Source organism: Pan troglodytes, chromosome 1, assembly GCF_028858775.2.
Source record: "Pan troglodytes isolate AG18354 chromosome 1, NHGRI_mPanTro3-v2.0_pri, whole genome shotgun sequence".
NCBI lineage: Eukaryota > Metazoa > Chordata > Mammalia > Primates > Hominidae > Pan > Pan troglodytes.
Genome location: NC_072398.2, coordinates 70,752,535 through 70,777,678, shown reverse-complemented (window position 1 = coordinate 70,777,678; position 25,144 = coordinate 70,752,535). Strand labels below are relative to the sequence as shown.

Below are 25,144 nucleotides of genomic sequence, written 5' to 3'. Positions count from 1 at the left end.
GTGGTGCATGTCTGTAATCCCAACTACTTGGGAGGCTGAGGCAGGAGAATTGCTTGAACCCAGAAGGCGGAGGTTGTGGTGAGCCGAGATCGCACCATTGCACTCCAGCCTGGGCAACAAGAGCGAAACTCCATCTCAAAAAAAAGAAAAAAAATTTTTTTTTGGTAGAGATGGGGTCTCACCGTGTTGCCCAGGCTGGTCTCAAACTCCTCGCCTCAAGTGATACTCCCACCTCGGCCTCCCAAAGTGCTGGGAATACAGGTACAAGCCACTGCATCTGGCCAAGTTTCATAACTTTAGTCCTCATCACCTTCTAACTCTCTTCGTGGTTTTTAATGATCGACTTCCCTTTAAAGCTTCTCTTTCTTGACTTCTGTGACATTTTTTTCCTCTATTGCTTATGTCCTGCCTCACCGTACTTTTTAAAATACTTCCCACTTTTTAAATGCAGATGTCTAAAGGTCTTATCCTTACCCTTTTTCTTTTGCTTTGTCCTTTCTCAGTAGTTGACTTCACCTATATTCATGTTTCCAAATGTCATCCCTGGGCCAATACCTTTTAAATCTCTATTTTTGGCTTCCTCTTCTCTTCTCAGTTCCAGACCTGAATTCCCAATTGGTCGTCTGTACTAGAATGTTCAAAACTGAAGCCATTATCTTTGATTAGTTTCCCTTCTTTGTTCCTTCCCTCCCCAGCAACCTGTTCTCATGTGGTGGTTGGTTCTGTTAATATGACCACCATCCTTCTAGTCATTCTAACTTTACATTACTCTTTTATTTCTACCTAAATATCTTAATAGCTACTCATATATCTTTTCCTGTTTCCATTTTTATCCTTCTGTATTAACTCATTTCACTGCTCTTTTGTCATCTTAGAGCACTAATTGAATCATATTACTTTCCTTGTTTAAACACTTTTACTGTATCTCCATTGATCTATAAGATGAGGTTCAAATTTACAGTGACACTAAACATCCTATATATTCTGACTGAGAGTTAGCTCTTTAAGATCATCTTTTTTCTTTTTACCCACCACAGGTACGTATTCTCGGTTCTGGCCACATAGGACTGCTTCAGATTCCCTAGGCATTCTCAATACACATGGGCTTTTGTTCACATAGGGCATAAACCTGGAATATCTTGCTCTGTTCTTCCACCTTCATTTCTACCTTCTGTATATAGAAATCCCATTTATCCTAAGGGACCAATAAGATATTACCTCTTGGCAATCTTTTTCTTCATTCAGTAATCAGAATTCATTAGCATTTTTGTTTGTGAAAAACAGTACTTTTTGTACTTCTGATATTTGGATGTATGTTCTTATGTTTTCAGTAAGTTGTTGGTATGTGTCATCTTTACTAGATTGGAACCTCTTAGATGGCAAGATTGTATCTTACTCACCTTGGTATCACCATAGCAGGTTGTTTTGTACATAACTGCAGGCTGAGTGAGTGACTGATTGTTGAGCAAATGACTGATATGAGACATACTAGAGAAACTCTTTCTTGACTTTCAGGTGGAGCATGTCAAAGTGAAAAATAATCTTAGATGTGGGTAATTTTTTTTTATCCTGAAGGGAAAACCATACCCACTTTAGAGAAAATCGTTTAGTAATGAAATTAGAGAATTACTAAATATCATTGCACAGCCACAGGACTATAAGCAGTATAATCACAACTATTGGTTTTGATAAATACAAAGTTGGTAAATGCCATTGTCCAAGTTAACAAGTCACAGTATCAAGTGTACATGGTTGTGAATGTCAGGTCTGAACTCCGTGCTGTTGGTTAATATCATAACCATAGCTGTGTTAGTGGGCAAGATATTTGTGTTTATTTTTAAGATTTTATTAATAGTAAATAACTTTTATTAATTATTTTCTCATATTTATAGAGAATGATAAGAGAAAATGAAGTATCTTAATGAAAGGAAATGACCATTTTATCCTTTTTCCTGCATTTCACAAAATGAATATTAGGTTATTTATAACAAAAACATGTATTAGGTTGTTAAGAGATTAATTAGTATATAAAAACCACACAAGAAGATTTAGCAGTTATTTCACAGATAGAGGGTTTACTGTTTCAGGAAAGAAAATGCATACCCGTAACTAGAACAAATTCTGTCTGGAAGGATACCTTTACCAGTGACAGTGCTGGGTAGTGGAAAATGGCACCAGCTTTGAAGTTGTCTTAACCTGGATTCAAATTCCGTATCCTCTCATCATTAACTCTGAACCTCAGCTTCCTTGTTGGATGAGATTTTTATTATGATTCAAAAGAAGAATGCAGGAGCAATAACATAAACTTTGATTTGAGCCAAACTTCAGTTCGCTGTGACTCATAAAATCATGGAACCAGTGAGATAATAGATTAGGTGTTATGTTTCTCATCTTGCTTGGACAGGTTTAAGCTATTAAAGACATTTGAAGCTGGTCATAGTAGCTCACTCCTGTAATCCCAACTACTTGGGAGGCTAAGGTGGGAGGATTGCTTTGGTCCAGGAGTTTGAGGCTGCAGATCACACCACTGCACTCCAGCCTGGGTGACAGAGCAAGACTCGATCTCTAGGAGAAAAAAAAAAAGAAAAGAAAAAAAGAAATTTGTGGTGCAACATCTCTTAAAGCATTCTATCTCTGTATCTTGTGACTTTGCCCATTTGTTTTTTTCCATTTTCACTTGCACTTCCTTTCTTCTAAAGTATAGTCATAATTCACCAGTCTGTTATGTAATGAAGGTAGAAAGATGGGAGTGGGCTTGTTTACAGTGCATCTTGAAATGTATTTGGAGACTTGACCTAGGCCCTTGACTGCCCAGAACCTTTTCTGAAAGGAAAAATAAGTAATTCAGATAAGTTGAGCAAAATTAGCTAAATATCATTTAATTGTACATGTGCATATGGCTCTCTTTTTAGGTAGCCCAAGATTGGCTATGCTGTTTACCAAAGCCTTTTAAGTTTACATTTCAAGCAGAAGGATTTATAAATCAGATTGGTGGAAAATCTAGTTTAATTTTATGTGCAAAACAGACTCTAACTGCCTCAAGGAATGAAGTTTTTGGCTTGTTATGACCCCCTTGGCACCCACCTGCCAACTGGTCTCTCTAGTGACAATGCTTAACCAAGAAAGCTCCCTAATTTCTCATAAAGCTGTTGTGTTCATTGGATTGTTCTGGTTGCTTTTATTTCTGTAAAATTTAAAGCCTATTTTCTTTCCTGTTGTCTTCAGATATTTGCATGTTAACATGTTTCCTCATTTTGATTGATATTTAATATAGCACAACAGGAAGCTTCCATTCATTTCATTTTTTAAAAAAATTCTCCTTACAACATTCCTATTTTGTCTGTGTTTGACGTGTTCTTTCTAACTCTGAAGAGTAGAGAATAACATAGGAAAAATTCAAGGTGGAAAATAGTGTCTAGAACATGAATTCACAGGATGAGAAGGAAGTAAAAGCGAGTGAATTAGAAAGAGAACTAGTAATAGAGGAAAGATAATTATCAGTTCATTTTTTCCTCTTAAAGGCCTTTAGGTTTTTTCCCTCCCACTTTAATCAGAGTAGTGCCACCGAAGAGTCAAAAACCTATTTAAACAAATCTTTTGTAATTAATTTTTAAAGGTAGGAATTGTAGAGAAGTATTCATTCAGATATATGTATTAGGAACCAGATGAGCTAGGGATAGAGCTAATGAGATAATACATTGGGTGTGACTTAAAATAAGAAGAGAAAAAAATACATTTAAAAGCAGAATATCATTAGCAGTGCATATAACAGTTGGATAGAAATAGCCTTGGAGTAGCCACTAAAAGCTAGAAAGTTTCACAGTGGTAGATAGGCTCCCTGAAAGAAACTGTATGCAGAATAGGAGAAAAGAGAAAATTTGGCCTCTTCTAATAAGGTTTGACATCACTGATACAGTATAGAGTTACAGTAAAAGATGAGCTTTTATAACTAAATGTGTTACTGCAGTTGATAAGTTAAAATTAGCTGGGTACCATGGCTCATGACTGTAATCCTAGCACTTTAACAGAAAGATTGCTTGAGGTCAGGTGTTTGAGACCAGCCTGGGCAACATAATGAGACCCCATCTTTACAAAAAATAAAAAAACTAGCCAGGCATGTTGGTGTGTGCCTGTAGTCCCAGCTACTTGGGAGGCAGAGGTGGGAGGATAACTTGAGCCCAGGAGTTTGATTCTACATATAGCTATGACTATATAGTCTACACTAGCTACGATTATGCTGCTGCACTCCAGCCTGGGTGACAGAGCGAGCAAGACCCTGCCTCTAAAAATAAAGAAATGAATTAATAAATAAATAAGAATTTTTTTTAACTTTCCCAAGAAAAATTAATTTTGCAGAATCTCATGTACCCATGTAAAAGGCTGGATTATATGTTTTCCACATTAGAAAGAATGAATCATATATCAAAGGTATATGGTATCAGTTCCCATCAGGGAATAAGAGAATAGGTTCAAAATTTCATTAGCAGAAATCTACCTCCCTCATAATTATCCCTCATAAGTGAGAATAATAAGTGGATTTTCAAAAGAAATGTTTTTAGACTCTAAGAAGTCACCTTTTAGTATGTATTTGTCTTTCAAAATTTATTGTATACTATTTCCATTTTATTTATAATAATGCTCTGCTATTTCAGAATTGATTATTGTACTAAAAGTTTATGTCTCAGAAAATATCTAATTAATTTTTTATTTTATTTTATTTATTTTTGAGATGGAGTTTCACTCTTGTTGCCCAGGCTGGAGTGCAATGGCACAATCTCGGCTCACCACAACCTCCGCCTCCAAAGTTCAGGCAATTCTCCTGCCTCAGCCTCCCAAGTAGCTGGGATTACAGGCATGTGCCACCATGCCCGGCTAATTTTGTATTTTTAGTAGAGATGGGGTTTCTCCATGTTGGTCAGGCTGGTCTCGAACTCCCGACCTCAGGTGATCTGCCTGCCTCGGCCTCCCAAAGTGCTGGGATTACAGGGGTGAGCCACCACTCCTGGCCAATTTTGTTTTCCTTTCTATAACCCCCTTTTTCTCCCATTTTACCTATGTTATCTTCTCTTACAGACTTTTTATCACGTTTTAAGTGATGATTTGTTCTTTCTGGAGACAATCAAAAATAGCATTATCCCTATGGTTTAAACCATGCTACAATATAAATATTGAAAGGCTCTTAATAAAGGACAAGTTTCATATAGTAATATTGTCCAGGTAAATAGAACAATCTCATTCTAACTTAGCATTTCTTTTCTATTTTGAATGAAATTTAAAATCATCAAACTCTTAAAACATTTCAGTATGTGTATATATACAAATTTAGTTGCTCCCATGGAGGTCCTCTTAAGTAGCTTTTTAAAACTATAGTATTTCCTAGTATTCATTTAGATTATAAGTAACATTCTTCAGGCTATAAAGTATTTTTAAATTAGAATCTTAGATAACAGAAAATTATTAATTTACCAGGGAAAATATAATTAATAAAATGCAGTTTATTTTATTTTTATTTTATTTATTTATATTTCGAGAAAGGGTCTTACTCTGTCACCCAGGCTGGAGTGCAGTGGCATGATCTTGGCTCACTGCAGCCTCAACCTCTTGAGTTCAAGCAATCCTCCCACTTCAGCCTCCTGAGTAGCTGGGACTGCAGACACATACCATCACACCTAGCTAATAATTTTTTGTGTTTTTTTAATAGAGACAGTATTTCTCCACATTGCCCAGGCTAGTCTCAAATTCCTGGGCTCAAGCAATCTACCTGCATCAGCCTTCCAAAGTTCTGGGATTACAGACATGAGCCACTGTGCCCAGCCACAGTTCATTGTTGAATCAGAAAGCATAATTGGCAGAAAGACAACCTTGTTAGTTCTTGTACCTAGAAAAACAGTATAGAAATGGCCAGTCCCAAGAATGACCTTATTTAGAGAAAAGGTCTTTGTAGGTATAATTAAAAATCTCAAGATAAGAACATCCTGGATATCTAGGTGGGTCCTAATCCAATGACAAATGTCCTCATAAGAGACAGAAAAAGGGAAGACATAGACATGGAGGAGAAGGCCTTGTGAAGACAGAGACAATGATTGGAGTAAAGCAGACACAAGCCAGGGAATGCCAGGAGCCACCAGAAATAGGAAGAGGCAAGCAAGTCTTCTCCCCTGCAGACTTCCAAGGAAGGGTGGCTCTGCCTATGCCTTGATTTTGGACTTCTGACTTCCAGAAAATTATGAGAGCATAAATTTCCTTTGTTTTTTAAGTTACTCTGTTTGTGGTAATTTCTTATGGTAGCACTAGGGAAATGATACATCTGGTTATTTTTTCTGCTATACAGACTATCTCATCTCCTATCACGTTTTTGGTGTACAGTACCGTGAATCTGCTCTTTTTAATTGTGAGTCTCTTATTCCTATTTCTTTTTAAATTTTTTTTATTTTTAATTTGTATGGGTACATAGTAGGTGTATATATTTATGGGGTACATGAGATATTTTGATACAGGCATATAATGTGTAATAATCACATCAGGGTAAGTGGTATCTATCACCTCAAGCATTAATCATTTCTTTGTATTATGAATATTCCAATTGTTATTCTAAAAGGTACAACAAATTGTTGCTGACTGTAGTTACTTTGTTGTGCTATCAAATATTAGATCTTACTTATTCTGTAATTCTTATTTCTTAGTATCACCAATTGCCATCTCAAATTCATCTCTTTATGTTTTTAGAATAAAAATAAAGAATAGTTATAAATGTAAAGAAACAATAAGTGATGTAACTAGGTAGACATAATGATGACAAAACAGTGACAATGTTAAGTTCTGGATATATATTATCTCATTTATTCCTGGCAGTAGTCCTGTGAAACAAGTATTATTAGTACCCTTATTTTATAGAGAAGAGTACTGATGCCAAATAAGTGGCAGAACCAGAATTCAAACCCAGGTCTGTATGACTTTAAATCCACCTTACCATGGTATTTTCCTACTGCTTTATACAAATCACAATTACCAGTAGGGTATTTCTGGTTATGAGTGACTTATAAATACTAACAGGCAGCTGTGAGACCTTGTCTCTCTTCTCTTCCTCTCCCCAGCTATATTTGTTCCCTGATTCAGAGCCCCGCAGAGTGATTGACTTAGCAAATTGCCTAACCTAGGGAGTACAGCCTTTCATTCCTCAAATATATATTTTTTAATTCCTATTATGTGCCACACAGTGTTCTGGCCTGTTGAACAAAGCATTCAAAAATAGCCGGCAGTACAGTTAAAAGCCTCTGCCTTCAGGGAACTTACATTCTGGTGGGACTAGACTGGCAAAGCAAACACCTTTACAATATACCGCATGGTGATAAATACAATGGAGAAAAAAGGTAAGGTAAAAGATGTAGGGAGTGCTGTGGGTGGAGAAGGAAGCAAAGGAATGTTATTTTTATATGAGATCATCAGAGAAGACCTCACTGATTAAGGAACATTTGGTGAAGATCTGAAAGAAAATGTCCCAGAACTGACATTTGAGTTCCTTGAATTTCCAGTTTAATAGGCCTGTGAATTTCCAATTTAATAGGCCTGTGAAGTGCTCAGCATTGTAAATAAATACAACCCCCTTGAAGGCACATCTTCAGGAAATTTCAGAACATCCACAATGGGAGAGACCCTTCTAAAAGTTTTCAGGGATTTAAAGCAGAAACAAAAAATACTCTATAAAGGATTTGAATGAGAGCAGCATCTGACTTCTTGATAGTAATATTAGAGGCTGAGACACTGGAGCAGTGCCCTTAAAATTCCAAGTGAACGTGATGTCTAAATATCATTCCAAGTGAACATGATGTCTAAACTGAAATTATATTCTAAGCTAATGTATCTGTCAACTATAAGAAGGGGTAAATTAAGGACCAGACTGAAGTTCCAGCTACTCAGGAGGATCGCTTAAGCCCAGGAATTGGGGGTTGCAGTGAACTATGATCACACCACTGTGCTCCAGCCTGGGTGACAGAGCGAGATCCTGTCTCTTAAAAAAAAAAGGGACAAGAGAAAGACAAAGGTTATCCCCAGAATCTTGGTGAAAGGAAGTCTCTGGATGGCAGCTATGTAGCTGACTGAGTGAGCATCCAGTCCAAACTGGGGTAAAAGGATGGAAGGCTCTGGTATATATTAGTATTATAAGTTAATAATAAGTATACATTCAGTAAATTTTGGTTAATTATATTGTTGACTAAGTTGCTTTAATCAGAGCCATTAGTAGGGGTAGGGGGAAGGATAAATATTATTGAATGCTCAAGTTAAGGCACTAGTTTATTACAGTTCCACTGTGTTACAGCAGTGTTATCAGATGACTAGTAAGACCTGCACAAATCTTTTCTCAAAATTGTTTGATTCGATAAATTTGGAAGATTGGGCTAATGCTAGATCATAATATGAGTAACATAAGTAATGTATTATTTTGTCTTAATGGTTCTGCTTGTAATATATATCTAAGATTCTGCAAGCTACTGTCCTGCATACCTGAGAAATTATTTCACAAAAGTATTCTATTTATACCTCTCCTTGGGTGATTTATGATGTCTGCATTTTTTTACCAAGGTGTCTATGATTACAACATAGAGTATGTAGTGTCTTATTTCTAATACATATTCTCTGTGGATGGAACAAAAGACTGAACAGTGAACAGTACTCTTGGTAAAGTGGAGTTCTTTTTGACAAAGTTATAGACTTTTTCACATAATTGTAGTTGCAGTGGGCTGTAGTCTGGGTCATGAAATAACAGATTAAAAATGTTCCCTGGTAAAAGAATTAAACATTTCTGTAAATGGAAGGAAAAGAAAAAGATTTCAGAGAATCTGATCAATAATAGCTTGTGGGTCCTAGTGAATGGAGCAGTGTATAAAGAGGTAAGGTTTTTGAGGGAAAAAATACCATGTCAAATGGGGAGTGAATGATAAAAATCGCTCTCATTTTCCTTTTTTTCACCTTTCATCTTCATTTATGGAATTTCTATACAATAAATATGTTTGGCATTTAATAACAGTGCCTCTCCCCCAGAATACTGTTTTTATTTTATTTTACTTAACAAAATATTATGTAGTGGTTTGTGCCAAGTACTGTTCTAAGCACTTTGCAAATATTTATTCACATAACCCTATAAGGTGGGTACTGTTATTATGCCTCTTTGTTTGTTTGCCAGCAATTAATGAAACTGAGACAGTGCTTGTCCAAGATACCATAAGTAGTAAATGGCATAGCTGGAATTTGGCCCTAAAGTCAGTCCTCTTAACCACTGTGCTCTTCTGTCTGCTAATGTAGTACCTTAGAAGTGGTGAGCAAAAGAGGCAGAGTTCTGTTTTATTTTTTATTTTTGTTTTTTAAGACAGGGTTTTGCTCTGTCACCCAGGCCAAGGTACAGTGCTGCAAACTGCAGCCTCAACCTCCTAGGCTCAAGCAAATCCACCCGCCTCAGCCTCCTGAGTAGCTGGGAGCACAGGTGCGCAGCACCACACGTGACTAACAGGCAGCATTCTATACTCCCGTGTCCTATGACATTGTCAGTGGTTGAATCCCTATGCCCTTATAAAAATAAATTTATTTGTCAAGTTGTCTATTTTACTTTTATTTAGTGGAGGAAAAATGTGTAGTAATCTATTTAAAAACATAAAAAGAGACTATATGGGGTTTTTGTTGCTGTTAGCAATCATAGGACAAACTGTGATGAGTGAAATAATCATGTTTCTTAGAGATGTAACTTCATGCATCTTTTTTTTTTTTTTTTTTTTTTTGAGACAGATTCTCGCACTGTCATCCAGGCTGGCATGCAGTGGCGCGATCTCGGCTCACTGCAACCTCCGCCTCCTGGGTTCAAGTGATTCTCTTGCCTCAGCCTCCCGAATAGCTAGGATTATAGGCGCCCACCACCACGCCTGGCTAATTTTTTTGTATTTTTAGTAAAGACGGGGTTTCACTATGTTGGCCAGCCTGGTCTCAAACTCCTGACCTCATGATCCGCCTGCCTCGGCCTCCCAAAGTGCTGGGATTACAGGCATGAGCCACCATGCCCAGCCACTTCATGCATCATTTAAAGAATTTCAATACAAAGAACATTTTTGGCATTTAATAGCATTCAATAAATATTGAGTTCAGTTAAATGTCAAAAAGAGTGTACAATATACTTTCAGCATTATTCAATTGATTATATTCTCATTAATTTCATGTTTACATGTATAGATATGTAAAATTTAAAACGTGTCATAAAAATTTTAGTAAATTTTAAATGTTTTTTGGATTATGATTTTAATTATGCAATAAACGATGGTATAGGATAAAGCATAGCCCACTAATAATAGAATTTTTCTAATTCAAGCCTAGATTTTCTCTACAGAAAAACCTATGTTCTCGGCCAGGCACGGTGACTCACGCCTGTAATCCTAGCACTTTGGGAGGCCGAGGCGGGCAGATCACCTGAGGTCAGGAGTTCAAGACCAGCCTGGCCAACATGGTAAAACCTCGTCTCTACTAAAAAGACACAAAAAAATTAGCCAGGGGTGGTGGCAGGCACTTGTATCCCAGCTACTCAGGAGACTGAGGCAGGACAATCGCTTGAACCCGGGAAGCAGAAGTTGCAGTGAGCCGAGATTGCACCACTGCACTCCAGCCTAGGCAATAAAGAAAAACAAAACAAAACAAAAAACCTGTATTCTCAAAATCAATGTTGTGGCCTGACACTTTGCCAGTCAGATGGAAACCATTCTTTATTTCCTTGTATGAGGGAGAAAAAATTGTCTCCAATTCTTTTTTTTTTTTTTTTTTTTTGAGACGGAGTCTCACTCTGCCGCCCAGGCTGGAGTGCAGTGGCGCGATTTTGGCTCACTGCAAGCTCAGCCTCCCGGGTTCACGCCATTCTCCTGCCTCAGCCTCCCAAGTAGCTGGGACTACAGGTGGCCGCCACCACGCCCAGCTAATTCTTTTTTGTATTTTTAGTAGAGATGGGGTTTCACCGTGGTCTCGATCTCCTGACCTCGTGATCTGCCTGCCTCAGCCACCCAAAGTGCTGGGATTACAGGCGTGAGCCACTGCGCCTGGCCAAATTGTCTCCAATTCTTATACAAAGATATTCCTGTCTAATTTCTCTGTGTGGCCTTGAGAAATGTAATAGTGGCTGTTTGAATCTGCCTTTAGTCACTAATGAATATTTCCTTATCAGATTTATTTATTTATTCATTTATTTTTGAGACGGAGTCTGGGTCTATCTCCCAGGCTGGAGTGCAGTGGCACGATCTCGGCTCACTGCAAGCTCCGCCTCCCGGGTTCACGCCATTCTCCTGCCTCAGCCTCCCGAGTAGCTGGGACTACAGGCGCCCGCCACCGCTCCCGGCTAATTTTTTGTATTTTTAGTAGAGACGGGGTTTCACGTGTTAGCCAGGGTGGTCTCGATCTCCTGACCTTGTGATCCGCCCGTCTCGGCCTCCCAAAGTGCTGGGATTACAGGCGTAAGCCACCGTGCCCGTCCAGATTTATTAATATCTCTTTTATTCTCTGAATTTTGTCATCCATAAAATATCACTCAAATATTAGACTTTACTGGGATGAAGCTATTTTTCACCTATTTTTGTTTTTTGTCAACATGACATTTTAACCCATTTATGCCTAGTGTTCCATTATTGGAACACTAAACTTTTGGGAGTTATTTATATCCTATTGCTCAAGGTCATCACCAAAGTCTTATTTTTTTGCAAAACAAAAAAATTGCAACCTCTGGCATAAATGGGTTAAGACCAGCATGTTAGATACATTATTTAGTTTTAAATGAGTTCAAAAACCCAAGCCATATGCTGAGTTTACTTTACCCATGGGGCACATTTACCTGTTGATAGTAACTACTGTTGAAGATAAGTTACAAAATAGTATATAATCATAATAGTAAATAATCATAATTCTTGACTATATTAAAAAACAAATTATCTTTTCTTAGAATTACTTCTCTACTCACTGAAACAAACTTCTCCTAGAGGATTTTTCAGTTTTTCATTAGTAGTAATTTATTTTGTCTGTAGTTTCAGCAGTAATAAATTTAGATATCATGTTTTATTGCCAAGAGAAAATATGTTAACCCTTGTGGTAGACAGAAAAACTTGGCTTGTTTTTAAAGCAACAGTAAATCAGTCTTTGAATGTAGTATTTGTGTTTTTGAACTACATTGTGTTTTCTTTGTGGGATCATTGTTTTGGAATTGATCATGAATTGATTATAGGCCTTGCGTAATTCCATGCTTTTTATAACATTGCTTTTGCCTTTTCTGGGTATAATATCTAATTCATTTCTTATCGTGTTGAATTTTTTTAATACTAGTAATAATTTTTTACTGCATGTGCAGAAATTTAGAGGGAATTTTTAACCTCTTGAAAGTTATTTTTCTTATTTAATGAGATTTTCAAAAACTAAAAATGATTATTTATTGGTTTGTTTCTCATGTCCACAATGTTTTATACTTGGTAAAAAATCATTCATTTATTGCAACTTTTTTTTCTTTTTTTTTTTTGAGATGGAGTTTTGCTCTTGTCACCCAGGCTGGAGTGCAGTGGCACTATCTTGGGTCACTGCAACCTCCACCTCCTGGGTTCAAGCCATTCTCCTGCCTCAGCTTCCCAAGTAGCTGGGATTACAGGCATGCGCCACCACGCCTTGCTAATTTTTGTATTTTTAATAGATAGAGTCAGGGGTTCACCATGTTGGCCAGGCTGGTCTCGAACTCCTGACCTCAGGCGATCTGCCTGCCTCGGCCTCCCAGAGTGCTGGGATTACAGGCATGAGCCACTGCACCCGGCCACAACTTTTAAAAGATAAAAAAATGCATGTCATTACATAGGAACTTTAAAAAATAATCCTTCTAAAAAAATAGGCAGGCCGGATGGGGGATGGACCCATGAGGTCAAGAGATCAAGACCATCCTGGCCAACATGGTGAAATCCCCTCTCTACTGAAAATACAAAAATTAGCTGGATGTGGTGCTGTGCACCTGTAGTCCCAGCTACTAGGGAGGCTGAGGCAGGAGAATCGCTTGAACCCGGGAGGGAGAGTTGCAGTGAGCTGAGATTGCGCCACTGCACTACAGTGTGGTGACAGAGTGAGACTCTGTCTAAAATTTTTAAAAAAAATGTATTTTAAAATATAATATTTGAAATAAAAATGTAATATAACCAGTATCATAAAATATAACAAGATTGTCCTTTTGGAGCCTGAAAAATAATTGAATAAAAGAGTTTTGTTTTTGTCACTATCACTATCCTAATGGATCAGAAGTAATAAGTAGAAGTACCACAGATCAATTTTTTTTTCCTTAAGAACTTAAATTTTCCTTTGGGGAATTTATTTTCTTTTAAAAAATAATCAGGACCATAATTTTCAAAGGTTTGGATAAAGGATAATATTCTACAGAAAAAAAATATAGCATATCTACAAACCAAAGACTATATATTTGTAATACTGGTTTTTCTTCTCTTTCTTTCTTTATATAAAATATAGGGTCTGATTAAATTCATTGGCCTATTTAATATTAAATATGTTTAAAAATAGAGGAGGAAAATAAGTAGCCGCTGAATTTGATTTTCTCATTGAATTTGATTTCTTCCAAACAACACAAAATCTGGGGCCAGACTGCTGATACTGAGAATATGTTCCTCTCCTTTCCTTACTCAATCTCTTCCCTTCTCCCTTAAAACACACACACACTCTCAGACACACACACTGATATTCCTCTCCCTGGCCCCTCCGTATTCTCGGACACAGATGTTTGGAAACTGCTCACACATTACACACAATGATCATTTTCAAGTCAGGAGCTGCCTCTCAGATTCTGAGTGATACAGGCTCTCCAGTTGCTGAAACAAATGAAAAAGCACATAAGTGGAATGTCCTTTTGAAAATTCAGTACATCGTTCCAATAAATATATACATTGTTGCATCTGGATTAATACACACTGAGGAAAAGAGCAATAGCTTCTGATAAACCTAATTTGGAACAATATGCAAGCTCCTTTATAAAATTAATACTATTATAGAAAATTTGGAAAGTATAGAAAGCTATGAAGAGGAAAAAAAAAAACCCCAAAATGCCAATTAAAGATAAATTTGGAGTAGTTTAGTGTACCATAGTGGTTAAGGGAAAGCACTCCAAGAGCCAGCTAAAGCATGAATTCTGGCTCTACCACTTTGTGACCTTGGGCAAGTTACTCACTTAACTTGTGTCTCCATTTCCTCATCTGTAAAATGGGCAAAATAGTATAATTTACTTCTTAGGTTTTTATATTTTAGAACTCTGTTTTCCTAGGAAATTGCTGTTATAATTTTCCTTTTTCTTCCTTTTTCTTTTTTTTTTAATGCTTGATGACAGTCTTTAGAGTTCTACTGGATTTTGGTGTGCTTCAGTTAGTTGTAAGGAAATAATGGAAATTGGAAATTGGATGAAGTTAACTGCCTGCAGTAGTATTTTGAATTATATAATACATATGTATGTCTTTGTATCAGTGGTAAGCCAAAGACTGATTGTACCATAAGATCTATGCCTTTTCTAAATAGATTTTATAGAAACAGTAGCCCATAGTTGCAAATATTCTTTAAAACGAAGGCAAAACCAAATGCCTAATGATCGTTATTTTTACTGAAACTGAGTGTTATCTGCATTATATGAGAAAAATGGACTAATGCTTTAGTTGTGACAGCACATTAGCTTAATAGGAAATCTGTAAGCCTAACATAATTATGTGTGTGTATGTATATGTATATTATGTATGTGTATATATAAAAATATATGTATGTATGTATAAATAAATAAATATATAAATATATTTTTAAATCCACCAAAGAAAATGAATTTGTTTAAACTCCCTTTTTAAATGAGGAGGCCCAATATTACAGGCACGTCCTTGGCTCTCTGAGCACATTCAGAGATAGTACCCAGTAATATCCAGCACTATTCCAAAATACTTTTAGTTGCTTTTCATTGTTTATTCATGAATTTTTTTGTAGAAATAAAAGTGTTGGTTTTGTTCTTTTAGTATAATCTTACTCATATGATGAAATAAAAGTAGGAAAGATTTCCTTGTATTTTCCCATTTAGATTTTGCTTATTATTATTATTTTTTTGAACTGTGGTCTTGTTCACATGAAAGCCTTAGTTTCTCAACTCAATATCAGGGGACTGATATTTGATTTTGCCTACTCCCTATAATACTTCCTCCTAGCCAATTGCCATTCCAGAAAAAAAAATGCAGTCTACTAAGTCATCTTAGTGGGAAGAGCAAAGTAAAGCTCTAATGCTTAGCCAGAAGTTCTAAAAATATTTTGTGACTATCATAATTGTTACTTGTTTGACATGGCCCTTTCTAAACACTTGTAAGTACTTTGCTAACCATATGAATTAACAAGTCTTCTGATCTTCATAATGCCTCTTTATCAGAGAGCAGAAGTATGTATGTATGTGTATCTGTGTATTGTGCTGGCATCCCATCATACAAAAAATGAAATTAAATAAAGTTTTAATGGTATTTCTGAATAAGTGGGTGACTTTGGTGTTTGTCATTCAAATTATAAACAATGGTTTTCTTTTTAAATATGAACTCTCAAAAGAATGCAGTGGGAAGACCCACATATCAGAATGCCAATCTTTTTTATGGGTAAACATGAAAAGACACTGTGTTTATGGTTAGAAGAAGCTGAGTTTATGATCATCTGCTTTTCAAAAGAGGAAGCACATGTAAGCTCAAGAGCCAGCACACTTACAGCCTGGTATAACCTCAGTTGGTTTGCTTTGAGATGTGTTTTCTGCTTGGAAGAGGAGAACATAGGTATCCAGAGGGTGGCTTGTTGTTCATTAATTTATTTGATAAACAATAAAATTGATATGCAAGTAATTTTTTTTTTTGAGACGGAGTTTTGCTCTTATTGCCCAGGCTGGAGTGCAGTGGCGCAATCTCAGCTCACTGCAATCTCCTTCTCCCGGGTTCAAGCGATTCTCCTGCCTCAACCTCCCGAGTAGCTGAGATTATAGGCGCCTGCCAACACGCCTGGCTAATTTTTGTATTTTCAGTAGAGACAGGGTTTCACCATGTTGGCCAGGCTGGTCTTGAACTCCTCACCTCAGGTGATCCACCCACCTCGGCCTTCCAAAGTACTGGGATTACAGGCGTGAGCCACTGTGCCCAGCTGTGATTTTTAATTATATACAGCTAGCTTATTATTTTTGTGCTCATTGATTTTCAAAAAGATCATGCATTTATGGTTTCAGATTTTTTTTTATTATTTGTTTATTTATTTATTTATTTAGTTTTGAGACAGAGTCTTGCTGTGTTACCCAGGCTGGAGTGCAGTGGCATGATCTCGGCTCACTGCAACATTTGCCTCCTGGGTTCAAGCGATTCTCTTGCCTCAGCCTCCCAAGTAGATGGGATTACAGGCATGTGCCACCACGCCTGGCTAATTTTTGTATTTTTAGTAGAGATGGGGTTTTACCATGTTGGTCAGGCTAGTCTCGAACTCCTAACCTCAAGCAATCCACCCACCTCAGCCTCCCAAAGTGCTGGGATTACAGGCGTGAGCCACCGTGCCAGGCCTGGTTTCAGAATTTCTTAATGGCTAGCATATTGAATTGTATACCTGAACCAAAGTCAGAATCCCATAATATTATTTTTATATAGGATGGAGGGAAAACACATTATCTACATTCTTCAAAATTCAGCAAGTATACTATTTGGTTGATTCATAACTAAGAAAAAAATCTCACAGCCTTTTAGAAACACTATATTTGTTGATATTGAACTTTGAAACTATCATAGATGTAGCCTCCGGGAGTTTACTTTTCTCTGTTTTCAAACCATTTATTTATTCAACAGATACTTAGTAAGCACTTACTATGTGGCAGACAGTATACTTTTAGCGTTGCAGATACAGCAGCGAACAAGGCAGTTATAGTCTCTGCCACCACTCAGATTCTGAGTGATACAGTTCTCTCTGGTTGCTGAAACAAATGAAAAAAGCACATAAGTGGAATGTCCTTTTGAAAATTCAGTATATTGTTCCAATAAATATATACATGGTAAGGGTGGGGTGGCAGCAGGGTCTTTGTCTTATTTCCCACTCATCCCCAGAGTTCAGGAAAATGCCTGACGTTAGTCAGTGCTTCATAAATGATGGATGGATGGATGAATATATTACACTCATCAAACCTTTTTAAAGTATTTAGACTTAAGAGGACTTTAGCATAACTTGAGGACAGGGGCCATAGCATATCTATTTTCTGACACCAGCCTAGCACTGTGTGTGTTATGTGCTGAAATAAGAACATTAAGGAATTCATCTCCATCTTGTGCAGTTTCAAGTGACTAACTGAAGCCAATAGAATTAAATACCAAGGAAAGATAGTCCTTTCATCATTTACACAGTTAGGACCTATTTCTAACAGGTGGGATCGTGGTCAATAGAAGTTGCTTCTAAGAGTAATTTCTACTTAACCTTCAATGTCTATGAACCCATAGCCATGTGCTGTGGTGCCATGGCCAGGGAAACACAGCTTTTGGGATAGAGACTGAAGTGGCTGGTAAAATTGTAATCTTCTCCTGCAGCATGAGTGAGTTCTCCAAGAAGCTGGAGAAGCACGAGTAAATGCTTCACTATTTAGCCATGAGCTCAAGCTAGAAAGTGGCTGAAATTCATGTCTCTGCAGTGAATCCCTCATTGGTTACGAATAGCCTCATAGAGTTTGATGGAGTTTTGAACTGATGCATTAGATCACACAATTTGACCACTCAACTCAGCACCAAGCCTGCTCATTTTGGATAGGTGAGGCCTCTTTAGCCATTTTATTTCTACAAATAGTCACTATGTTATAATTATTTGGTTTCACATTTCTCCCCTGTATAAAGAGTTGGGTAGGGTTGTCTTGACTAATCCATCTTATGTGGTCCTGGCCCAGCACCAAACTTAATAAATGTTTGTATTAGGTTGAACTGTATAAAAATGCTGTGTTTGTAAGTCAAAAAATAGTCAAATATCAGCAATGATCAAGTGAATAATAAGAAAAATTCAAGCAGTGAATGACTGGTTGGACTAGATGATTTTAAAGATCTCTTCCGGTTCTGGGATTTCATGACCTTATAATTCAAACATAAATAACATCATCAGTCAGTTTCAATACTTAGCTACCAACTTATGAAACCATGGTGCTCATATTGTACACAAACCTGGTACCCTGTTCTTGTCTTTCTTGGAACTTATCACAGTGATTTAGCTATTTTTATACTAGATGACTATGTGCTCCTCATTTTAATGTGTATAATACGTATCTAATGTGTAAGATATATAATACATATATACATAAATATAAATGGGTAGATAGATGATAGATACAGTGTATGTGTTTCCATCAGCTGTTTGTTAAAAGGTAGATGATAGATTAATACTGTGTCGTTTTCATGTCTCTTCTGTTCTACTGCTTTAATGTGGCAGGTGGAGTCCACTGTGATTCAAACTATGAATTTTTTCATTGATCAATTCTGACATGCTAACCTCAGCAACTGAGCACCTGCATAATATGTTAGGTCATCATATTAATAATGAAGATTACATAGTTGACTTGCCTTTTTATTGGGGGAATATAGAAAAAAACCCTAGAAATATGACTGATTTTAAAACAAACTAAAATGATGATTGAGAACAGTAATACTATCTATAATTTCATTGCATCTAGTAGAAAATTAGCTTTGGAAAGCCACTCAGTTTATAAAATTGTTTTGATTATTCTTTATTTCACAAATGAAGTTCTCAGTTTTAATCTCAACAGGAAATCTCTTGATTACAGCAGAGCAGATTTTTATCTGTCAATAAGTTAAAAAAATTTTGAGGAGGAAATCAGGCATCAGCTTTCAGGGGTCTAATGACTTCCTAACTTAATGGGACTTGCCTAACAGTAGATGAACTTTTCATTTTAAGACTTTGCCTTTAGTAGTCAACACTGTCCTCAGCACAGCTACAGACTATATAATACAGAGTCCATACAATACAGGGCATTTCTGTATGAATAAAGTATTAAATATTTTTTAAAAATAACTTTTAAAAAATGAAGTTATAGCCTAAGACCTGAATTAAGGGCTTTAGGGAAATAAAAACTTTGTTCCTTTTCTAAATTTTAGATATTTCCGTTATGGTAAGTTAAACTGATCGGTTTAAGAAGGTAGTTTAAGATAGTAATGTATATGTGTCAACAGGCTTCTATCTCTGCGTCAGCTGTAAGATTTACCTGGTTTTTATACTCTGAAGAGTTTATATTTAAATTCAACATAATAAAACATTCAAAATAAGAATCTCTGAACTTAGTTTTATTTTAGACTGCTTTTGAAAAAATCACTTCTTAAAGTGCACAGATTCACACATCCACCCTCCCATCCTTTGTGATAGAAAAAATGAAATACTTAGCTTGGTAAATCACATTGCTTCTCCTGAAGTAGACTGCCTTCACCCAGTGCTGTGAAAGAAAGCCCAGTGAGTGAGTAAGGAAGGGTGGCTATTGTTTAGTGCTCTCTAGCAAAAGAATGGGATTGGGGGCGGGGTTGGGGCGAGGATTGAGTTTAACTGGCATTGGCTCTGGCTTTTCTGCATTCCAAACTGTCTGAGGCATGAAGTGAGAGCAAAAAGGGAGAGAGCAGGAGAGCGAGCACAGGCGAGTACAGTATACAAAGTGTTTTGAGTTTCTGACTGGCGTGCCGGAAAGATCATGTTAGCACACCCAGAAACTTCACACGATGCAGACCCCAGGTAAGAGTTTGTAGAGTCTGAGACCGAAATGAAAAGTCACGTATTTAAGGGGAATGTGGCTTTTTAAAAATTACACAAATGCAGTGACTATTTACCTTTATGATTATTGGCTTTAAAAAAATAGGTTGGTTTTTATTGCTGTGAGTTCACAGAAATACTGTGTGGAAGCTGTCTGTTAGCATTCCAGTACAAAATCCAGCACAAGAATAGCCATCTAAGAAACTCAGATAAATTAAAAGAATAATGACCATAGCAAAATATTAACACTGCAGCATGTACTTGTTCTGTTAATAATATGAAATGGATCCTTATTCTGGATCTTTCTTAAAATTCTTTATGAAATATAAAGATACCTGGGAACAGGTAAAGCTCATTTCTCTCTGAGTGAGACAGAATATATTGACCATCAACAAGATATTAACAGCCTTGCTTGAATCTCAGTAACACATAATCTGTGCCATTCAAAAGTTTAACAGGTTTGATCCATAGACAGCAGTAACAGCATTCAAATGAGAACTTTGCTTGTTATTTTTGCCCAAGGTAGGCTTTTAATATCCTCTGCCAAGATGACAGGTAAGAAAGTTTATTGACTTATTGAAAGTTAAATCTGAAAGAGACTTGGAGATTATCTATAGTCTATTCTCTCCATTTTCAATGAAAATTTTGTGGTCTAAGGTACTTGCCCAAGGTCAGAATTAGGAACAGAATTGAAATGAAAACCCAGATCTCCTTATTGTCAGTTTAACGTGTTTTTCATAGAACCAATTATATATAGGCTTATATTTTCTCTATACTACATCTGCTAGCCCCAATTACAATGAATTATTGCCTAAATAGACCAAGTACATCATAAACCTAGATTGAAATCTTATGGAGAGGAGGTATTGAGAAATGGATGTCATCAAATCACTATTGATACATGCTCTTGACCAAAACCAAAAACATGTAACAAAATATTTATCAAGAGGAAAAAATGGCTTTCAGTGAAGGAAAATTAGTTTGTACGCTGCTTTTAATTTTTTAAAAGACTTTAGGACATCAATTTTCTGTATAAATATGTTAGTAAACTTTTTTCTGTATGCAAATATCTATTTTTGTAATGTATCTATTTTACTGAAAGCAAATCGTATTCACTGCCTTTGTTATGTTTATTCAAAAATATAAGATAATATTTTAAATTATCCAGCTATTTTGACCAGTTGCTTCCTTATCCAAGGTCCATTTCTGTTTCTCCCTGCTTATAAGGATCCTCTGTTACTTCACCTCATGAATTATGTGTTAGCAGATAATTTAAGTGAAGGATCTTGAGAGCTGCAACAGGCAGTGAACATCTGTCTTCATACATTTTCATTTAGTGCCTAAAAAAGGTTGCTGCCCTTTCCATTTTTCTGGAGACCATTGTGGGGATGAGAGTCCACACTATTCTAGTGAGCTAAATAGTAAAGATAGCCACTGTCAACAGAATCTGTCATGGCTCTTTACAACTCCTGGGAACAAGTTAGCTTGATTTGGCTATAAGCACAGTAAAGGGATGTTGTCCTTTTGTATTAAAGCCTGACCTGCTCTTTCCAGTTTTTGGCTGGGTCTGTGTAAGTGTAGTACTGACTTACAAGTCTGTGTGGAATGGGCAGCAAGTTATAAGGAATAGTTTCATTACTCCTCTCGGCTATATTGGAAACCAAATTACCAAGTGAATTCTCCACCCAGTAGGGAAGAAGAGACTGTCTGTCTTACTGGAGAATCCATTATTTAAGCACTGTTTTTAAGAGGACTGATGGCTGTGAGAATGAGGACATTAATGCTCTATCCAACTTAACAGTATTCATGTTGTATTATACAAAGCTTAGATTCTTCTCTGAGCTTTTATCCTGCTTTTAATGTGAAAGGACTGCCATGATATATCTATGTATATTATGTTGTGTGTGTATATTATATGATAGAATAGAGAGTAAAATGGGCCTTTGGCCTGAGTATATTTTCTGATGCCAGAAATGATCAGAAGTCATTAATCTATTGCTGGTATTTTACTGACCTAAGTTAAACTATTTTATTAACCAAGCTAATCATGATAAAACTCACTACCATGCACTACAAAGAGAAAAATACTCAAAGGAAACACACTTCTTTTTTAATTCTGAAAACAAATGTCAGATTATGGAGGTTCATACCTTCTGTGTTAGAAAAAAAAAACAATAAAAAGGTGCCCACTTTGTGGCTAAAGACAAATTTTATTTTTAAACAAGTTTTTATTGGTGTATAATACATGTAGATAGTTGTGGGATTCATTTGATAATTTAATATGTTTACACAATTTGGAAAGATCAAATCAGTATACTTGGGATACCCATCACCTGAAAAGGAGACAAATTTTAAATGGGAATAGAATGGGTAGAGTGAAATGAGTGGCATAAAAAAGAAACTCTCATAAGTATGTGAAATAATTTTCTTTTGACCAGTGTTTTCTTGAAGGCAGACCTATTTTCACTATTCATGATTTTCTCCTTGATACTGTTTTAAAATTTTTTCCCATGAACAATCTATATATAAATATTGTTTATATATTAAATTTTCAAAGAAGGTAAAGAGCTCTGCTATGTAATGACAACATTTTCTGAAAAAGATTTGGCTATAGTTGATCAAAACTTTTGACTCATTGAAAGGAACTGCTTTCTTTGCTGTTGCAATTTCTTTCTACCTCTTGGGCATAATTCTATGTTATGTATCCCAGTTAAATCCCCAAGAATGAAATATCTTCAAAGAAAAATGAAGGCAAAAGATAGGGGCCAGGAGCAGGGACTTGAAGCTGGACATATAAATTGTTCTGAGATGTCAAATTAATTCTTTACTCATGAAAGTTACCCAGTTATCCACCCAAGACTCCCGGAGTCCTTTTATGTAGACAACATGATTGTGTTTCCCCTTCTGCTCCAGTCTTGACCTTCAGCAGTCTCTAAAGAGGAAAAGTGTTTGTTACAGACTCTTTTTGTTCTCTTCTGTTGTTTCACGCTCCCTAGTGGTTGTTCATGGTCATTCTTGTTTTCAGTTCCCTGTATATCAGTTGTAGTGAGAAGGAGAAGGAGGTGACTATTGTATTGTGAAATAAGGTTCACCGGATTCTTATATTTGAGTTGCATAAACTTTCTTAAAATAACTAATTCTTATATGCAGAATCAGAAGCAAAAATTTTTGTCCTGTTGTTCCTAGTGGACAATGATTCAAGAAAATGAGTCATGACTCAGCGATATGAATTCTCTTTTAGCTGGGGTTATTTTTAACTGCTGATGAGAATTCCATCTATCAAAATTCCACATTTAATTGTGGGTATGATCTCAGCTTGTGTTTGGAAGCCTTAAGCAATGCCACTCAGAATACTTTCTTTGTACATACTTGACAAGTAAGAGAGACTTACTGAGTCAGTGATTAAAATTCAGATGAAGGCCTTTGTCCTCTCTGGTACCCTCCTTGCCCCTACTCAAACCGTGTCATTAAGCTGAATTGGAAATACTGTTAACTCAAGCACATGAAGAGGGAACCATTGAGGAGATCCTGTTAATAATACGACTCTATAGAACTCCACATTTCTGTCATTCTCAGGTTTGCAATATTTTTTGAGTAAATGAGTTGCTGAAAAGCACCTTGAAAAAGTAGTTTAGGTTTGTGCAGCCCTATTCTTTGAAGAAGAAAAGATACCTGGTTCTGCTTGCTCTTTCTAATGTCAGATCTTGGAAAGTAAGCAACTTGGGCTGCTGGAATAAAGCAGGTGTCATTCAGGATCAAGTGTTGCCTAGGATAGCTAGCCTGTTAGACAAGTTGCTAACTAATGTCCTGAATCCAATTCCAAAGATTACGGAGTACCTTTGAAAAATGTTGTAACAGCACTGTTGTGTAACTATTCGTAAATACTACCTTTAGTTTATATGAAGATTAGTAAAATGGGTATTCTTTCCATTTTTAAGATTCTGGTTTGTAACTTTTTTGCTAAAATACTTCAAGTGGGTTTTGTGTGCCTCTCGAGTCAGATCAGAGAAGTTAAGATGTCTGGGTCCCTACTTCAATCACTCTTCTTTCCAGGAATACCTGGAATATGAAGTTTCAGGTAAATAAGTGAAATGAAATATCAAAGAGAAGTGATTTGTCAAAATGAGTGCAAGAAGAGCCACCAAAAATCTAGCTTGTGTGAGTACATAGAATTGAGTTTGTTCAGTCAAAGGACAAGGGAAGATGTGATAAGTCTATTAACAGGGAAGGATAATCATCTCCTGTGTACCAAGAGCTCATTTCGAAGAGTGTGTCCAGTATGATTATAGAATATTTCTTATGAGTATTTTCTCAAAGTATGGGAAACTAATCCCTCAAACAAAGGGGAAATAGATTATTTAAATGCTTTCAACATGTGGTAGAGGAATTGCATCACACAGTATTTGGCCTGCTTTATTTATGAATCTCTATTGTACAGCTGAAATTTAAGGAGTTTTTTTATTAATTGAAATATTTTATCTTTCATATAATTTGCCACATCAGCCAGGTTCAGTGGCTCATACTTGTAATCTCAACACTTTGGGAGGCTGAATCAGGAGGATTGCTTGAGGCCAGGCCTGGCAACATAGTGAGACCTCCCCTCTACAGAAAATTTAAAAATCAGCCAGGCATGGTGGCATGCACCTCTAGTCCCAGCTACTCAGAAGGCTGAGGTAAGAGGATTGCTTGAGCCCAGGAATCAAGACTACAGTGAGCTATGGTCACATCACTGTACTCCAGCCTGGGTGACAGAGCAAAACCTTGTATCTTAAAAAAAAAAAAAAAAAAAAGAAAGAAAGAAAGAAAAGAAAAGAAATCGCTATATACATCCTGATATTTTCCTTGAAGCATTTTTCCTCCACCTTAAGTCCAGTGAAATGTCACTGTAGTTTCCTGAAACAATAAATACACTATTATATGAGTAGCATCATTTACTTGCTGGGGTATAATTGCTGAAATTTTGAAATATGCTTTTAGTATGTTAAGTTTTATTTATTTCCTTCCAAGTACTATAAAAAACAGTACTTGGAAAATGATTGTTGATCAACTTTTAAAGATAATTTTTTAAAGTAGCTTTTTAAAATCAATTAAACACCTTACCATTCTCATCTCTGAGAAATGGTATAGACCATTTTTATTAACCAAAAATGTGGTATAAAGAAGAAACCCTAGGAGTTAACTGCTATCATTACAAGGAATGAAAACTAGTCTCCCTTGTAAACATTTTTTAGCTTATGCAAGATCAAAATGTACTAGGCAGAGGAAATTTATTGTAATATAAAAGGTAGAAGTCTAGTGGAAGTATAGCTGTTTGTCCCTAGTGCCTCAGTAGAAC

The 25,144-nt window shown here is 36.4% G+C and overlaps 1 protein-coding gene across 6 annotated transcripts in view; it reads left to right on the top strand.

Moving 5' to 3' along the window:
* RASAL2 (RAS protein activator like 2) overlaps window positions 1-25,144 on the top strand; it is a 377,113-nt gene that overhangs the window by 216,894 nt on the left and 135,075 nt on the right. For 2 of the 6 annotated variants that reach the window (XM_001154057.6, XM_009438926.4), the window contains exon 1: window positions 19,490-19,791. The exons of the other annotated variants lie outside the window; for them this stretch is intronic. In XM_001154057.6, coding sequence (XP_001154057.2) covers window positions 19,779-19,791 — 13 coding nt within the window. In that variant the 5' untranslated portion in view covers window positions 19,490-19,778. Of the gene's footprint in view, window positions 1-19,489; window positions 19,792-25,144 lie in introns of those variants that run through there. 6 annotated transcript variants of the gene reach the window in all.